The 13663-nt window shown below is 38.0% G+C and overlaps 2 protein-coding genes across 2 annotated transcripts in view; one reads left to right on the forward strand and one right to left on the reverse strand.

The window, feature by feature from the left end:
• Nucleotides 1-2137, forward strand: part of RPS6KB1 (ribosomal protein S6 kinase B1) — a 41775-nt gene extending 39638 nt beyond the window's left edge. The window contains exon 15 of the mRNA XM_023756819.1: nt 2023-2137. Within this exon, the coding sequence (XP_023612587.1) occupies nt 2023-2029 (7 nt within the window). The 3' untranslated portion in view covers nt 2030-2137. The remainder of the gene's footprint in view (nt 1-2022) is intronic.
• Nucleotides 1220-13573, reverse strand: RNFT1 (ring finger protein, transmembrane 1). The gene is made up of 8 exons (XM_006092228.3): nt 12339-13573; nt 12058-12134; nt 10205-10305; nt 8235-8388; nt 7707-7865; nt 5817-5882; nt 2628-2729; nt 1220-1954 (listed from the first exon to the last, which is right to left on the reverse strand). The coding sequence occupies exons 1-8, from the start codon at nt 12727-12729 to the stop codon at nt 1820-1822; spliced, it is 1185 nt and encodes a 394-aa protein (XP_006092290.1). The 5' UTR covers nt 12730-13573; the 3' UTR covers nt 1220-1819.
• Between the last annotated feature and the right edge of the window lie 90 nt (nt 13574-13663).

Here is a 13663-nt window from a genome sequence, read left to right on the forward strand (position 1 = left end):
CTATGATGTGCACTAATCACAAGGGGGCAGATGCTCAACGCAGGAGCTGCCCCCCTGGTGGTCAGTGCGCTCCCACAGTGGGAGCTCCGCTTAGCTGACTGATGGGCACTAGAAGCTGGGCTCACTGCCGGCGGGCACTGGTGCGGAGGCGCGCTACTGAGAGGCAGCAGCAGTGGGCACAGCAGGGCAGGGATGAGTGGGAGCTGCGCCTGGGCTCCTCCCCGGCCGCCTGCTGCTTCCCACACTATGACATCCCTTAGGGGATGTTGGACATCCCCCGAGGGGTCCTGGATTGCGAGAGGGCACAGGCCTGGAGAGGGCACAGGCCAGGCCAAGGGACCCCACCAGTGAACGAATCCGTACACTGGGCCTCTAGTATAGCCATAGGGTAAATAGGTAACATAATAGGGTTGAAGTCACCCATGTAGTAAGATATACTATTCTTGTGTTTTAACAAGAAGTCAGCTTTTCTCTCTTCACACTCAAATTCTAATTCCAAATTGCCTTTTTCACACATCCCTTGCTGTATACCTAAATAACTATTAGCTTCACCACAAAGTCAGTAAGCTTGTTTCAATATTTGCAGTGTTCTCAAAGGAGATAATAGTTAAATATATAATCAGTGAATGAATAGAAATAGGTGTACTTATGGCAATATTTACCTGAGGAAAAAAGTTACAGGCTTTCTGAAGTTCTTTTGCAAATTAGGGTAGCCATACAGGCATAAAAGTGACTTAACCTGTACCTGGTTGGTCACTATCCTTGTTAATCTATACATTGGTTTAGCCTTTGTCTTAATAACACTGCAAATTTGTTTTCTACCTCTACCTCCTAATTTCTTCTATCTCTTCCTTGTGTTCAAACTGATAGATGGTAATAGAGAAAATGGGCAGAGGCCTTGTACTCTTAAATTTAGATATAACTACCACTTCAGGCTTCTGGCAGTAGGTCTTGGTTCCCCCTTAGAGGTTTTAAAGGGAGATGGTGCCCCATTCCTTTTTCCACCATATTACACAAACATTTAAGAGGCAAACAAACTACACAATCCAAAGCATCTGGTTGCCTCTGAGTGCAGGCTTTAATCTCCTAAGTAATGGTGATTCAAGCATTATATTCCAAATCACTTCTGGAGAAAACTATTTAGTTATAAGGGGAATTGTTTTCTAAGATTTGAGTTGGTCTTGTCTGTTACACTATTCAAATCATCAGTGAAGCCAGCTATTTGTAATCCATGTGAATTATTTTAATAGGTACTTCAAGATAGTCCATGGCACTATACAAAAAGCAAGATCACAAACATTAAAACCGATGGCAGGATTGTATGTATGAGGTCAACAAACAATACATTTAAATCATGTATTTCTCATTGATTGCTAATCATACTATAGAGAATAACACAATATTAAAATACATCACCCTCAGTAAATCTTCACTTAGAAAATCTGTTACAAGTAAAATATAGCATTTAGAATGTTCATTTAAAAATACAACTTTTATGAAAATTTTAAGAATTTTTAGAATTGGAAATATAAAAGTCAATGCAAAAGAAAATTCGACTTTCAGATAATGTGTATCTTAAAATATTAAAAATATTCTTTATTCTGAAAACAATGTCAGGAAAGAATACCTGAGTTCCTCTAAGAACTGGTTCTAGTTATCCAATTGCTTTTTTGGTAAAATTAACAAGAAAACATAATTTAACACTGCAATCATCTGTCAAATGATTAGGATAGAATAAATGTCGCATATGCATTAGGTTGAACAATCGTGATAAACTGGACTACAACACGTGTTTTGTGGCTTTAACAGTTTATACAACTTAATATATCTGGAAGTCTGATGAAGTAGCTCCATCTTTCCATCTGTTTATATGGTCTAAAATCACAGTTCTGCACAGCGGACATGTTTTCTCTCTGTCAAACCATAAGGTAATGCACTCTTCACAAAATATATGCTGTAAGGAAATTAAGAACTACATTATAAACTTGATAACATTTTTATTTTAAATTCATCTCATTATAGACAATGATACTCTTTAGAGCTGAAAGGGATTTTGGAGAGCACTAATCCCTTCATTTTGCAAATGAGAAAACAAAGTATGACATTCCAGAATAAAAGAATGGTGTTACTGGTAAGAGCTACTAGTGTTCCTTTTTTTTGACTATACTATCCTTTAATCATTTTAAATCAAATACAAGCTATCTCTAGGTGATAACTTTAAGATCAAGTATAATGACTTAATGGCTTAGTAAGTCTTTGAGAGTAACTGCCATAAAGTATAGGAAAGGGCATTCCACAATCCAATAACAAATGCTGGTATTATTCTAAAAGACTAATATCCATTATTACAAATAGCCTGTTTTTTAAATCACATTGGTAAGACAATCTGCCATTTGAATTATTTTTCCCCTTCATACACTCCTCTGCATAAAAATCATTAGAACATATAGAGACAAGGTTTAGCTAACCTACCAAATCTGTAATCACAAATAAGAAATTACCAATATGTGCCCTGAATGCTACTTTCTGCTAAACATGTAGTTTGTCTTTTTCCTTATAACTAACATAAATGTGCCTTGCAAGTCACAGTGAAGTGTTGTATTTAGTTTGCTTAAAAATATGATTACCTGACAGATGAGAAGAATTGGCTTTTGAAATTCAGCTTGACATATTGAACAAATATCATCCACATCTGAACACTGTCTCTTGCTGGCAGCCACTCCATAACTCTATAAAGATAAGAAGTTATTTTCATTTACCAGTTTCTTTCCTGCACTTCCAATATGCAGGTGGTGCTATATTTTTCAAATATTCCTGGATCTAGGCACTTGAAAACTCTCCCACAGGATACAAACTTTCAAAGCTGAACTACATATGCAGAACCACATCTTGATGAACTGCATCAAGGTGAACTCATTAAATACATAATAGGATCTTTTTAAAAATATATATATTTTATTGATTTTTTTTACAGAGAGGAAGGGAGAGGGATAGAGTTAGAAACATCGATCAGCTGCCTCCTGCACACCCCCTACTGGGGATGTGCCCGCAACCAAGGTACATGCCCTTGACCGGAATCAAACCTGGGACCCTTCAGTCTGCAGGCTGATGCTCTATCCACTGAGCCAAACCGGTTAGGGCCATAATAGGATCTTGAAAGATTTTTAGAATAACTGGATTTTAAAATACAGGCTTCAAATTCAACACAATTCAACTGGCATAAGAAACTAAACAATCTGAAATAGAGCTATTATAAAACCTATATATTAATGTATTAGGTGACCTCATATTGCCAAATTGGGCCCATTTATTATCTCTGGCAGTGGTTCTAAAAAGTCAGTCCAGAGTGTGGCTGACTGAATGCAACTCATGTGGAAAGACTGCTTTAAAAAACCGATTTCTGTGCTCCATACTGGAGACTGACTCAGGTCCAGACATACTGGGATGTGACAACAGGACTCTGAAGTTTTTGTAAGTTCTCCAGGTGAGTTCAATCTGAAGAAGGTTTGGGGACGACTGAACAGTGTCTTGCCACTAAATCTAAAAATAATTTTAATTATTATCCTTAATTATCACATAAGTCAGAGCATTTAGTACTAGGGAAAAAAATGATTAACATTTTATAAAAGAACTGTAATTGCAAAATATCACTTGGATAGAGTTGTATGTTCAAAATTAACTGCCAGCATAAAAATGCAATTCTTTGAATTTCCTTTTCTTCTGATGTACTAAAAAAGTTTCTGATCTAAGTTCTTAATAACTCCTCACCAAATTCAGGAGAATTTAGTTATTAACTAGATGTGACAAAATGTTACAAATAAGATCAGCTTTCTGTAGAAATGATGGGAAAAAGGTGGCTAACGGGAAGTAAGAACACCCAAGTTCAGTCAATCATGGTAATGAGAGCAAAGCATGGTCTGAAGTTACGATCTAAACTTGTACTGAACATTGAGGGTTAAAGTCAATTTAAGACAAAAAATAAAATATTAAAAATTACGATTTTTCAGGTTACTGATAGATAACCTTGGTGCCAATCCTTTCAGTGACATTTAGCAGAGTACACTACAGATAACAGGCTGACAAGCTTTTAAATTAGCATTTTTGTCTGGCATACTGTGGACTCCTTTTAAGTGAAGGTTTATCTTGATGGTGATGGCAAGGTTAAGGAACCCCTAAGAATCTCAAGAATAAATCAAAGAATATGGATGACTGTGATATTCTTTCTGCTTCACAGAGAATATCAAACTATTTCAGTATAAGCCTTACTAGATTAGAGTAAAATAGCTGATACTCACATAATGAATTAAATAAATCTGACCAAAGCTGAACTCTCCATTATATTATATCTTGTCTAAAGAATGAAGTTTGAATAGTATGCAGCAAAACTTATTACATTTACTATATATTAGAGAAAGAATATATCTTAGTGGACCAGTTAGTATGGCCCACTTTGGAGATACAGTCCTCTTTTTTGTTTTTCAGCATTCATCATTATGTTGGCATTCTTTTAGTAAGGTCCCCCGAGTCCTGACAAAGTAAGTACTTAATGCACTGCAAAACTGAGGATCAAACTCTGAAGCCTGTTGACCACAAAGGCTACTAAGTAGCAAATGAGCCCATGACAACCTTTGTCTGAAATTTGTAATCTCAGTAGAATCACATAATAAATCAAGTTTATAATTGACACTGGAGTGTCACTTTTTAAATTTTTTTATTGATTTCATAGAGGAAGGGGGAAAGAGAGAGAGAGGCATCAGTGAGAGAAAAATCACTGACTGGCTGCCTCCTGCACACCCCTGCAACCCAGGTATGTGCACTGCTGGGAATGGAACCGTGACCTCCTGGTTCATATGTCGATGCTCAACCACTCAGCCTCACTGGTCAGGCTGGAGTGTCAGCTTTGTTAAATTCCATGCCTTGAACGTATCCTATATAATAAAAGCCTAATATGCAAATCGACTGAACAGCGGGATGACTGGTTGCTATGATGTGCGCTGACCACCAGGGGGCAGACGCTCAATGCAGGAGCTGCCCCTGGTGGTCAGTCCTCTCTCACAGGGGAAGCGCTGCTCCTCTAGAAGCCAGGCTCACGGCTGATGAGTGCAGTGGTGGCGGCAGGAGCCTCTCCTGCTTCCCCGGCAGCGCTAAGGAGCAGCGAACCGAGCGGTAAGGAGCAGCCAGCAGGCGGGCGGTAAGGAGCAAGGGGTCCTGAACTACGAGAGGGATGTGGACATCCCTCAAGGGCTCCTGGACTGGGAGAGGGTGCAGGCCAGGCTGAGGGATCCACCCTCCCCCCCCAAGTGCACAAATGTTGTGCACTGGGCCTCTAGTTTGTGCATATAGAGTTGAGTATTGATGGGGAAATTTTTCCAGTAAGAAAATTTCAAGGGACTTGATTTTTGGTACTGAGCTTTTTTCATATACACAATAAATTACAGTGCTTTCACAGAAATTGAATAAGGAGTTAATGGAAATACACAAAGCCACCATTTGTAGATTAAAAAAGGAAAAGGAACAAAAGTTCATGACAAGATTTTTAAAGGAATGTTTATAAACCCTTAAGAATGTCAAATGATTAGAAGGGGCAAGGACATTCAAATATATAAGCACTTGGTAAAGTTAATATGCAAGTTAAGAAATTGATCATAGATAAAACTCCTAAATCATTCTCATAACCCCAAGTGCCAAAGTACTAAAAAAGTTTTAAAACTGTAATGAAATCCATATTTTTAAAATAGCTGAATTAACTTTTTTTTTTTTTTGTAATGAAAAAAAGGTTAAAAGTGTTTTTTCTTAAACAATTAAAATGTACTTACTGGTCGTGTAAAACATTTTCTCAAAACTTGTCTGAAATTTCTTAGATGTTCATAAAAGTCCAAAAGCTGAAAAAGGAAATAAGAGATTATTCATTAATTCCAAGAGCCCTATCTGCTAAACCCAGGGAACAAAGCTAAAATGCCACAATATCAAATACTGATAATAGCATAATGTTCATTGAATATCATGAGTAATCATTTCAATCTAAATATATTTAAAGTCCACTTATAAAATATTTTACTCAATTTATAGATTTCAATCAACTCTTAACCAAAAAAAAAAAAAATCTGAATACCTAGAGGTACAATTTGGTCAAGACAAATATAAAGTTAGCCCTAGCTGGTTTTACTCAGTGGATAGATTGTCGGCCTGTGGACTAAAGGGTCCCAGGTTTGATTTGGGTCAAGGGCACATGCCCAGGTAGTGGGCTCGATCCCCAGTTGGGTGCTTGCAGGAGGCAGTCAATCAATGATTCTCTCTCATCATTGATGTTTCTCTCTCTTCCTCTCTAAAATCAATAAAAAAATATATTTTAAAAACATAAATATATATATATCTATATATATATATATACCAGTGGCCCAGTGCACGGATTCATGCACATTGAGAGGCAATCTGGAGCCCACACCCAAGTGCCCGGGGAGTTTCCACGTCCCCTTGAGCCGCCGAGAAGTCTGTTCTCCTTTCCCCCGTTTCCTGAAAAAATATTTGCGCAACCCTGACCCTTCTGCAGCCAGGGTTGCGCCTTGCCTGCCTGGAAGTCCCCGGTAGACACCTTGGGCCATGCTGGATGCTTTCCATTGCTCAGAGCAAGATAAGAGACACTCTAAGGTGAACAACACAAAGTTGGGGGTCTTGTAGGATGGGGGTGCTCTGTTGTCCATGCCCCCACCCTTCAGATCCATCTCTCTTTGAGTTTACCCCGATTGTCCGTTGCCGCTTGTGGCCACTGTTATATTGCTGCCTTCCTCTGTAGCTCCAGGGCAATTGGTAAGGGATGAGATTTGATCTCAATGCCTGAGGCAGAGTTCCAGGAGCCCGGTGGCCATATCAGGCTCCTCCTGGTTACTCTGAGTGTCCATACTTCAATGCTTCAACTGTTCTCCCGAGATTGTAACTGCAGGCTATGGTGTACCAGGGATGTAGCAGTGCGCTAAGTGGCAGGCAGCCAGGTAGGAGCCTGAGCTGGTGCCATGCAGCTCCCACTCCCCCCAGCCCCGCTGTGCCTGCTGCTGCTGCCGCAGCCACTTGGTAGCACTGCTGTGCAGGCAGGAGAGGCTCCGTGAGTCCAGCTTCTGGCTGAGCGGCGCTCCCACTATGGGAGCACACTGACCACCAGGGGGCAGCTCCTGCGTTAAGCATCTGCCTCTGGTGGTCAGTGTGCGTCATAGTGACTGGTCGACCGGTCGTTCTGGTCATTCAGTCATAAAGGTCGCTTAGGCTTTTATATATAGATAAAGTTAACTATGTCAAAGACAAGGCAATTTTACATGGTTCACATGTTTTTAACATATTTAGATTTTAAAGTTTCATAAAGTGATTTAAGCTGAGGAGAAAAGACATAGAAGAAACAGGATAAGATTCTCTAGTTTCAGAATTATGTGTAGGACAGATGCTGCTGTTGGAAATGGGTATGTTCTATTCTATTTACTCTCTCTTCTTCCCCGTCTATAATCCATGCTATGTGGAAGTCCATTCCCCCAATAAAATCTGAACCACTGGATTAAGATAAAGACTATATTTCCATTACTCCATTTCTAACTAGATACAGAATCTATTATGTCAATCTAAATAAAGATAAACTGTAAAATAGTTAATAAGAAAAGCAATGTTAAGTAAATCAGTAATCATTATATGAATCATAAGACAAGATTAAGAATGTTACCTACTTTTAGTATGAGGTAGAGTAAAGCCAGCAATATTCCAAGACTCCTCCTTGTTATATTACCAAACTCCCCATAGCTTATAAGGTAACGAAACCAAACTGGTACGGGAACAAAAGTTCGGTAATACTGACATAATTCTTCTAAAAGCATGTACCAGTAACCCTAAAAAGGAAGAACAAATAGTTACCTTTGCTCCTTATATACATTGCACAAATACTTTATTAAAGTTTTTATTGAATATGGGAAAAACTGAATAATAGCATATAGTTAGTTATCAATTACCAATTGATAATGCCCTGGAGGAGAACTAAAGTACAAATCTAATATTTTCCCCTATATGATATGGGAATTAATTTTTAGATGATGCTGAAGCAAATATAATTCTGATTTTTTTTCTAGATCAATATTTTGGCTTAAGTCTTTGAGCAAATGGTGGCCAGTCTGAGATAATATAATTAAAATTAGGTTGAGACTAAATAGCATTAGTGTGGTTTGTTAACATTGTACCAACAAAACATTTTAGTTGCTTACCTTGGATTTAAAAGGTATGATGAAAGAAGGCACCAATAAAATAAGGCATTTTAAGCCCATGCAGAGGAATTTCAGGATGAAATCTGTAATTCCAACAACCCAAAGTACTTCCCAGAAGCTCGAATAGTCCAAAGTAGGATTTAAAAAAATTAAGCTACCAAGAGAAAAACATCAAAATTTACCAGAGCAACATACAAAGGTAAAGTATTCATGGGGGTTTTTATTTATTTTGATGTGTAAAAAATATAAAATTGGCAAGTGTTAGAGTTCACATAAACAGAAGAACATTTTGCTTATTTTAAAGAGACTTTTAAAATGTATTAATTTTGCATCTTTCCTCTATAGCAGTGGTTCTCAACCTGTGGGTCGCGACCCTTTTGGGGTCGAATGACCCTTTCACAGGGGTCACCTAAGACCATCGGAAAACACATATATAATTACATATTGTTTTTGTGACTAATCACTATGCTTTAATTATGTTCAATTTGTAACAATGAAATTGGGGGTCACCACAACATGAGGAACTGTATTAAAGGGTTGCGGAATTAGGAAGGTTGAGAACCATTGCTCTATAGCAGGGGTCCTCAAACTTTTTAAACAGGGCCAGTTCACTGTCCCTCAGACCGTTGGAGGGCCGGACTATAGTTTAAAAAAAAACTATGAACAAATTCCTATGAACACTGCACATATCTTATTTTGAAGTAAAAAAACAAAATGGGAACAAATACAATATTTGTATTTGCATGTGGCCCACGGGCCGTAGTTTGAGGACCCCTGCTCTATAGTATAAAAGAACAGTCTTCCTAACTTGTCATGGTTGATACTTTTCTAGCCTGTAATCTAAAAAAAATTCACTAATATTAAATATCTGTCATTTTCTCAACCAACTCCAATCTGGATTCCATTCCCTCCTTTCCACTGAACTGCTTTTGTACAGATCACCAACTACCTCCACCTTGCTAAATTCAAAGGTCATGTCCCTTTTTCCCTTTACCTCCCTGAATTATTATTCCTAGACTTCTAACACTACACTCCCTAGATCTCATTTGTGACTGATGGTTCCTTCCTGGTTTCTTTTGCTGCTGCTCCTCTAATTGTGGGCATGTCCAATCCTGGGTCCTCTTCTCTGACTATACTTTGCCTGGTTAGTTTTGGTTTTTAAAGTATCACTCATATGCTGATAACACCAAAATATATAGTCCTAACCTCTACTCTGAGCTCCTGACATATATATTTGAAATCACTTAACAATTCTATGTGACGTATCAATATGTTCAAAACAAATGATGATTTTTCCCTTCAAAACCAGTTACTTTCCCAGTCTTTCCAAGCCCAGTAAATGGTACCATCATCCAGCCAGTTGCTTAGATGAAAATCCTAGGTGTCATCCTTGATTTTCCCACTCTACCTACCCACCCAATCCAATCAGTGATATTGGATCCACTGACAAACTATATCTGAAATTGCCCACACCTCTCTAACTCAACTGAAAACCAGGACTTCTAATTATCTGATTAGAGTCAAAAATTCAGAACACTTCCATCTAACATGGAAACTTAACAACTACTGTCCTTTAGCAAGTCTTTATTTCTACAAGCAAAGATCATGTTCTTATTACACAATGTACACATAAATCAAAACATCATGTAAAACTTAAATGTATACATTTTTATTTGCAAGAAATATATAAAAAAACAAAAATAGACCACCACCAATATTGACTAAATGGAACTAATAACTATTGACGATATAAGTAAAAATTTAAGTATCAAAAATTAAATATTTATCAAGTGCCTGCTAGGAGTCAAGACACTGGGTACACAAATCTGAAAAAGTCACTTGAAGCTTTCAATCTTGGAAGAAGGGTAAAAATTGAACTCTAACAATAAGTATATGCAAGTAAAATACATGCAGAGTGCTAAGGAATATGTTACATAAAAATATGATTGTGTACTTGGATCTCTAATTACCTGAGATAAAGTGACTGAGAATGAAAGGTGTAATATAAAAGAACAGAAGATCCTGCTAAGAATACCAGTAACCAAGCACACTGAATCTTTGAGCACCTTTCCTGAAAAATAAACAATTTTAGAATTTATTACTTTGGATTATGCCAGAGATTTAAATATCATTAAACTTTTATTTTAATGACTAATTTATTAACTTAGAATGTTTAAACAGATTAAACTTATTAAAAATATAGAACATCTGTTAAATTGTACATCATCACACTCTATATATCTTTAGTGAACAAAACAGAACTCACATTTAAACACCTTTTTAAAATAAGTTTCTTCACTGTATAAAAACATTACCTATGTTTGAAAGAAGCCAAATCTTCTACAAGCGACAGAAAGGACCCAGCAAAATGTAAACTTTACCTCTGCAGCTCCCTACTTTTGCCTCCCAGACAAAACAAAATGTTAACAAGTGTATTTAAGTTACCAGGGTTTATAAGTATAATTTTTAAATTCTCAGACATTCAATAAGAATTTAATAAGGCAATTTATTTTTTAAAATTAAGTATCAATTATTGATTTAATTAAAAGTTTTAGTAGTTTTAAATCCTGAATTAAATTTTCATGGTTTGATAGGTTCTAACTACAAATTTCCAGGTCAGAATGCATGATCCTTACAAAGATACTGCCCTTTAAAATTGCTTAAAGGTGAGGTTTTATAAACTGATCCTAGTTTTCCCAATAGTTTATATGAATAGAACTCTTTTATAATTTACTAGAGGCCCAGTGCACGGATTCGTGCACCAATGGGGTCCCTTGGCCTGGCCTGTGGGGATGGGGCTGAAACCGACGCAGTGCACAGATACATGCACTGGTGGGATCCCTCAGCCTGGCCTGCGCCCTCTTGTAATCTGGGACCTCACCAGTGCACAATCGGGGCTGGGGAGGGACCACGGGAGGGCTCCAGGGTGTCTGGCCCCTCTTGCCCAGTCCCGATCCGCTGGACCCCAGCAGCAAGCTAGCCTACCAGAGTGTCTGCCCCCTGGTGGTCAGTGCACATCAGTGACTGGTTGAACAGTCCAATGAACGGTGGGACATTTAGCATATTAGAGGCTTTTATTATATAGGATGTTATGGAAAAACCACTTGGGTTTAATTTTCTTTAAATAAGAGAGACCTAAATAGTTCGATTCCCATTTATTCAATGTACATTTTCTTTACTTTAAATCTGATAGTGCGACAGCTAAAGTTTCTAATGATGATTATATTATGTACTGTGGTTAAACTAACTCATAAAACATGAAGGCACTTGACAAATCAGATCAAATAGTGCATTCTAAACTTTTTAACCGTTCTATCTAGTTTTTCTTTCTCTATCAGGAACCCAACTTACAAAGGAAATAAGGTGAAACAGTTCAGCTGCAGGACAGATCATTTATGCCAGATCATCTATGTATATAAAAGCCTAAGCAACCGTTAAGACCAGTAGCTATGATGTGCACTGACCACCAGGGGGCAGACGCTCAACTCAGGAGCTGCCCCCTGGTGATCAGTGCGCTCCCACAGCCAACCTCCTGTGGCCGACCAACCTCCAGTGGCCCCTCCCCCCTGGACTGGGTGAGATGGCCCCAATTGGCCCCGATCGCCAGCCAGGCCGAGGGACCCCCCCACCCCCCACCTGTGCATAAATTTGTGCACCAAGCCTCTAGTTTAGATAATAAAACTTAATATATTATAGATGTTATAATGTATCTATTTAAATTTGTCAAAAAACTATCTTAATTCCTATTTCTCTCAAAAATGAGTATATGGTCTAAAGAGAGAAACATTTAGTAATTTTTTTTTTAGTTTTGTGTTATACTTACTCTTAGAAAAACTTGATTTACAATGCTTTTGTCTGCATACATAAAAGTTGTAAGCAGTCCAATTCCAAGAGAAATTCCTGTTAGATAATAAGTTCCAGTTAATTGCAAGGAAAAAAATCAAAAAGCTAACACAATGACATGAATTTAAAGGGAATATTTACAATTTTAAAAGCTAGCAGAAAATCAGTAACAAAAATACATAGGTTAAAGTAGATTACCGATAAAGAAACAAATTTACTGAATTTAGCAATGAAACAACTCAATATTTTATTATACCCTACCTGTTATATGCTGCATAACAAGTTTGACACCCAGAATCAAAATATATGGAAGACTCTTTTGCAGCCACTTGAAGAGATATCGGAATTCTGAGTAGGAGCTACTACCATGATCTCCAGACTCCATGGAAGTATCACCAGGCTGCCTTGCTTGGTTACGGGACTGATTCCGTGAGTGACTCTGTACACATCCATGGGTACAGCTATGGACACCTGACCTTATATTTCTGGAGCTTAGATTTTCAGCACATTCTTTAGGTGTGGAGTTAATCTGGATATGCACATCTCCAGAATGAAGACCAGAACCTTCTGTCAATCTTGTGTGGACACTTTGGGAGGCTGAGGCAGCCTCACTGCCTGCAGCTCTTTGCAATTGGCTACAGTTGGCTTGCATGACCCTTGAATACTTTTTTGTGATACAGATTTCTTTGCTTCAGGTCTCCGTCTTCTAAAAATCAAAAAGCAGAAAATATTCTAAGTGAACAGTTAAAGGAGAGGCTGATAATCACAGTAGATGAATTATTTTCAGGTATCTATTACTTGTTTTTGAATTTATTTTATACATATATATATATATTTTTTTATTTCAGAGAGGAAGGGAGAGGGAGAAACAACAATGATGAGAATCACTGATAGGCTGTCTCCTGCACCCCCACGCTGGGGATCAAGACCACAACACAGGCATGTGCCCTGACCTGGAATCCAACCTGGACCTCCTAGTTCATAGGTTGACGCTCAACGACTGCGCCACGCGGGTTGGGTTATTACTTGTTACTAGACTCCTCCATTAATAACAAGGCTCTGCTGCTCTACACAAAATATCTTTTAGGGGACATCTGCTACCAAAGAAGTTGAGCTTCAGATGCCTCCAGTTCTCTAATAAGAATCAATAAAATAAAGTATGGGTGCCCAGTATATCTGACTAATGTGAACACTAGTATTCATATTTTAATACTTCAGTACATTTACTCTGCCCACCCGGAGCAGTTTCATCTCCAATGTAGACACTACATTTCATAAGAATCATGTTTGCTAATGCTTGGAAAGGCTAGGGAGAAAAAAATTAAATCTTAATGCCTTGTTAAACACCATGGAGAACTAATAAACATTTCACTCGGGTGACCTATAAATTTGTCTTATGTTGAAACAGCTTTGCCAAAGCTAATAAAAAAGCTTCCAATAAATACCCAAATATTACCCAAACATCTTTAAAATAGGGAGACTTGGGGAGTCGCCAAGTAATTTCTATCCCACTCTAGTTCGAATAAGGATAGTTACACAGTCTGCCCATTAAAAATGCCACAAGAGGGGGGTGGGGTGGTCTTTGT

The sequence above is a fragment of the Myotis lucifugus genome, unplaced genomic scaffold, assembly GCF_000147115.1.
Source record: "Myotis lucifugus unplaced genomic scaffold, Myoluc2.0 scaffold_99, whole genome shotgun sequence".
Taxonomy (NCBI): domain Eukaryota; kingdom Metazoa; phylum Chordata; class Mammalia; order Chiroptera; family Vespertilionidae; genus Myotis; species Myotis lucifugus.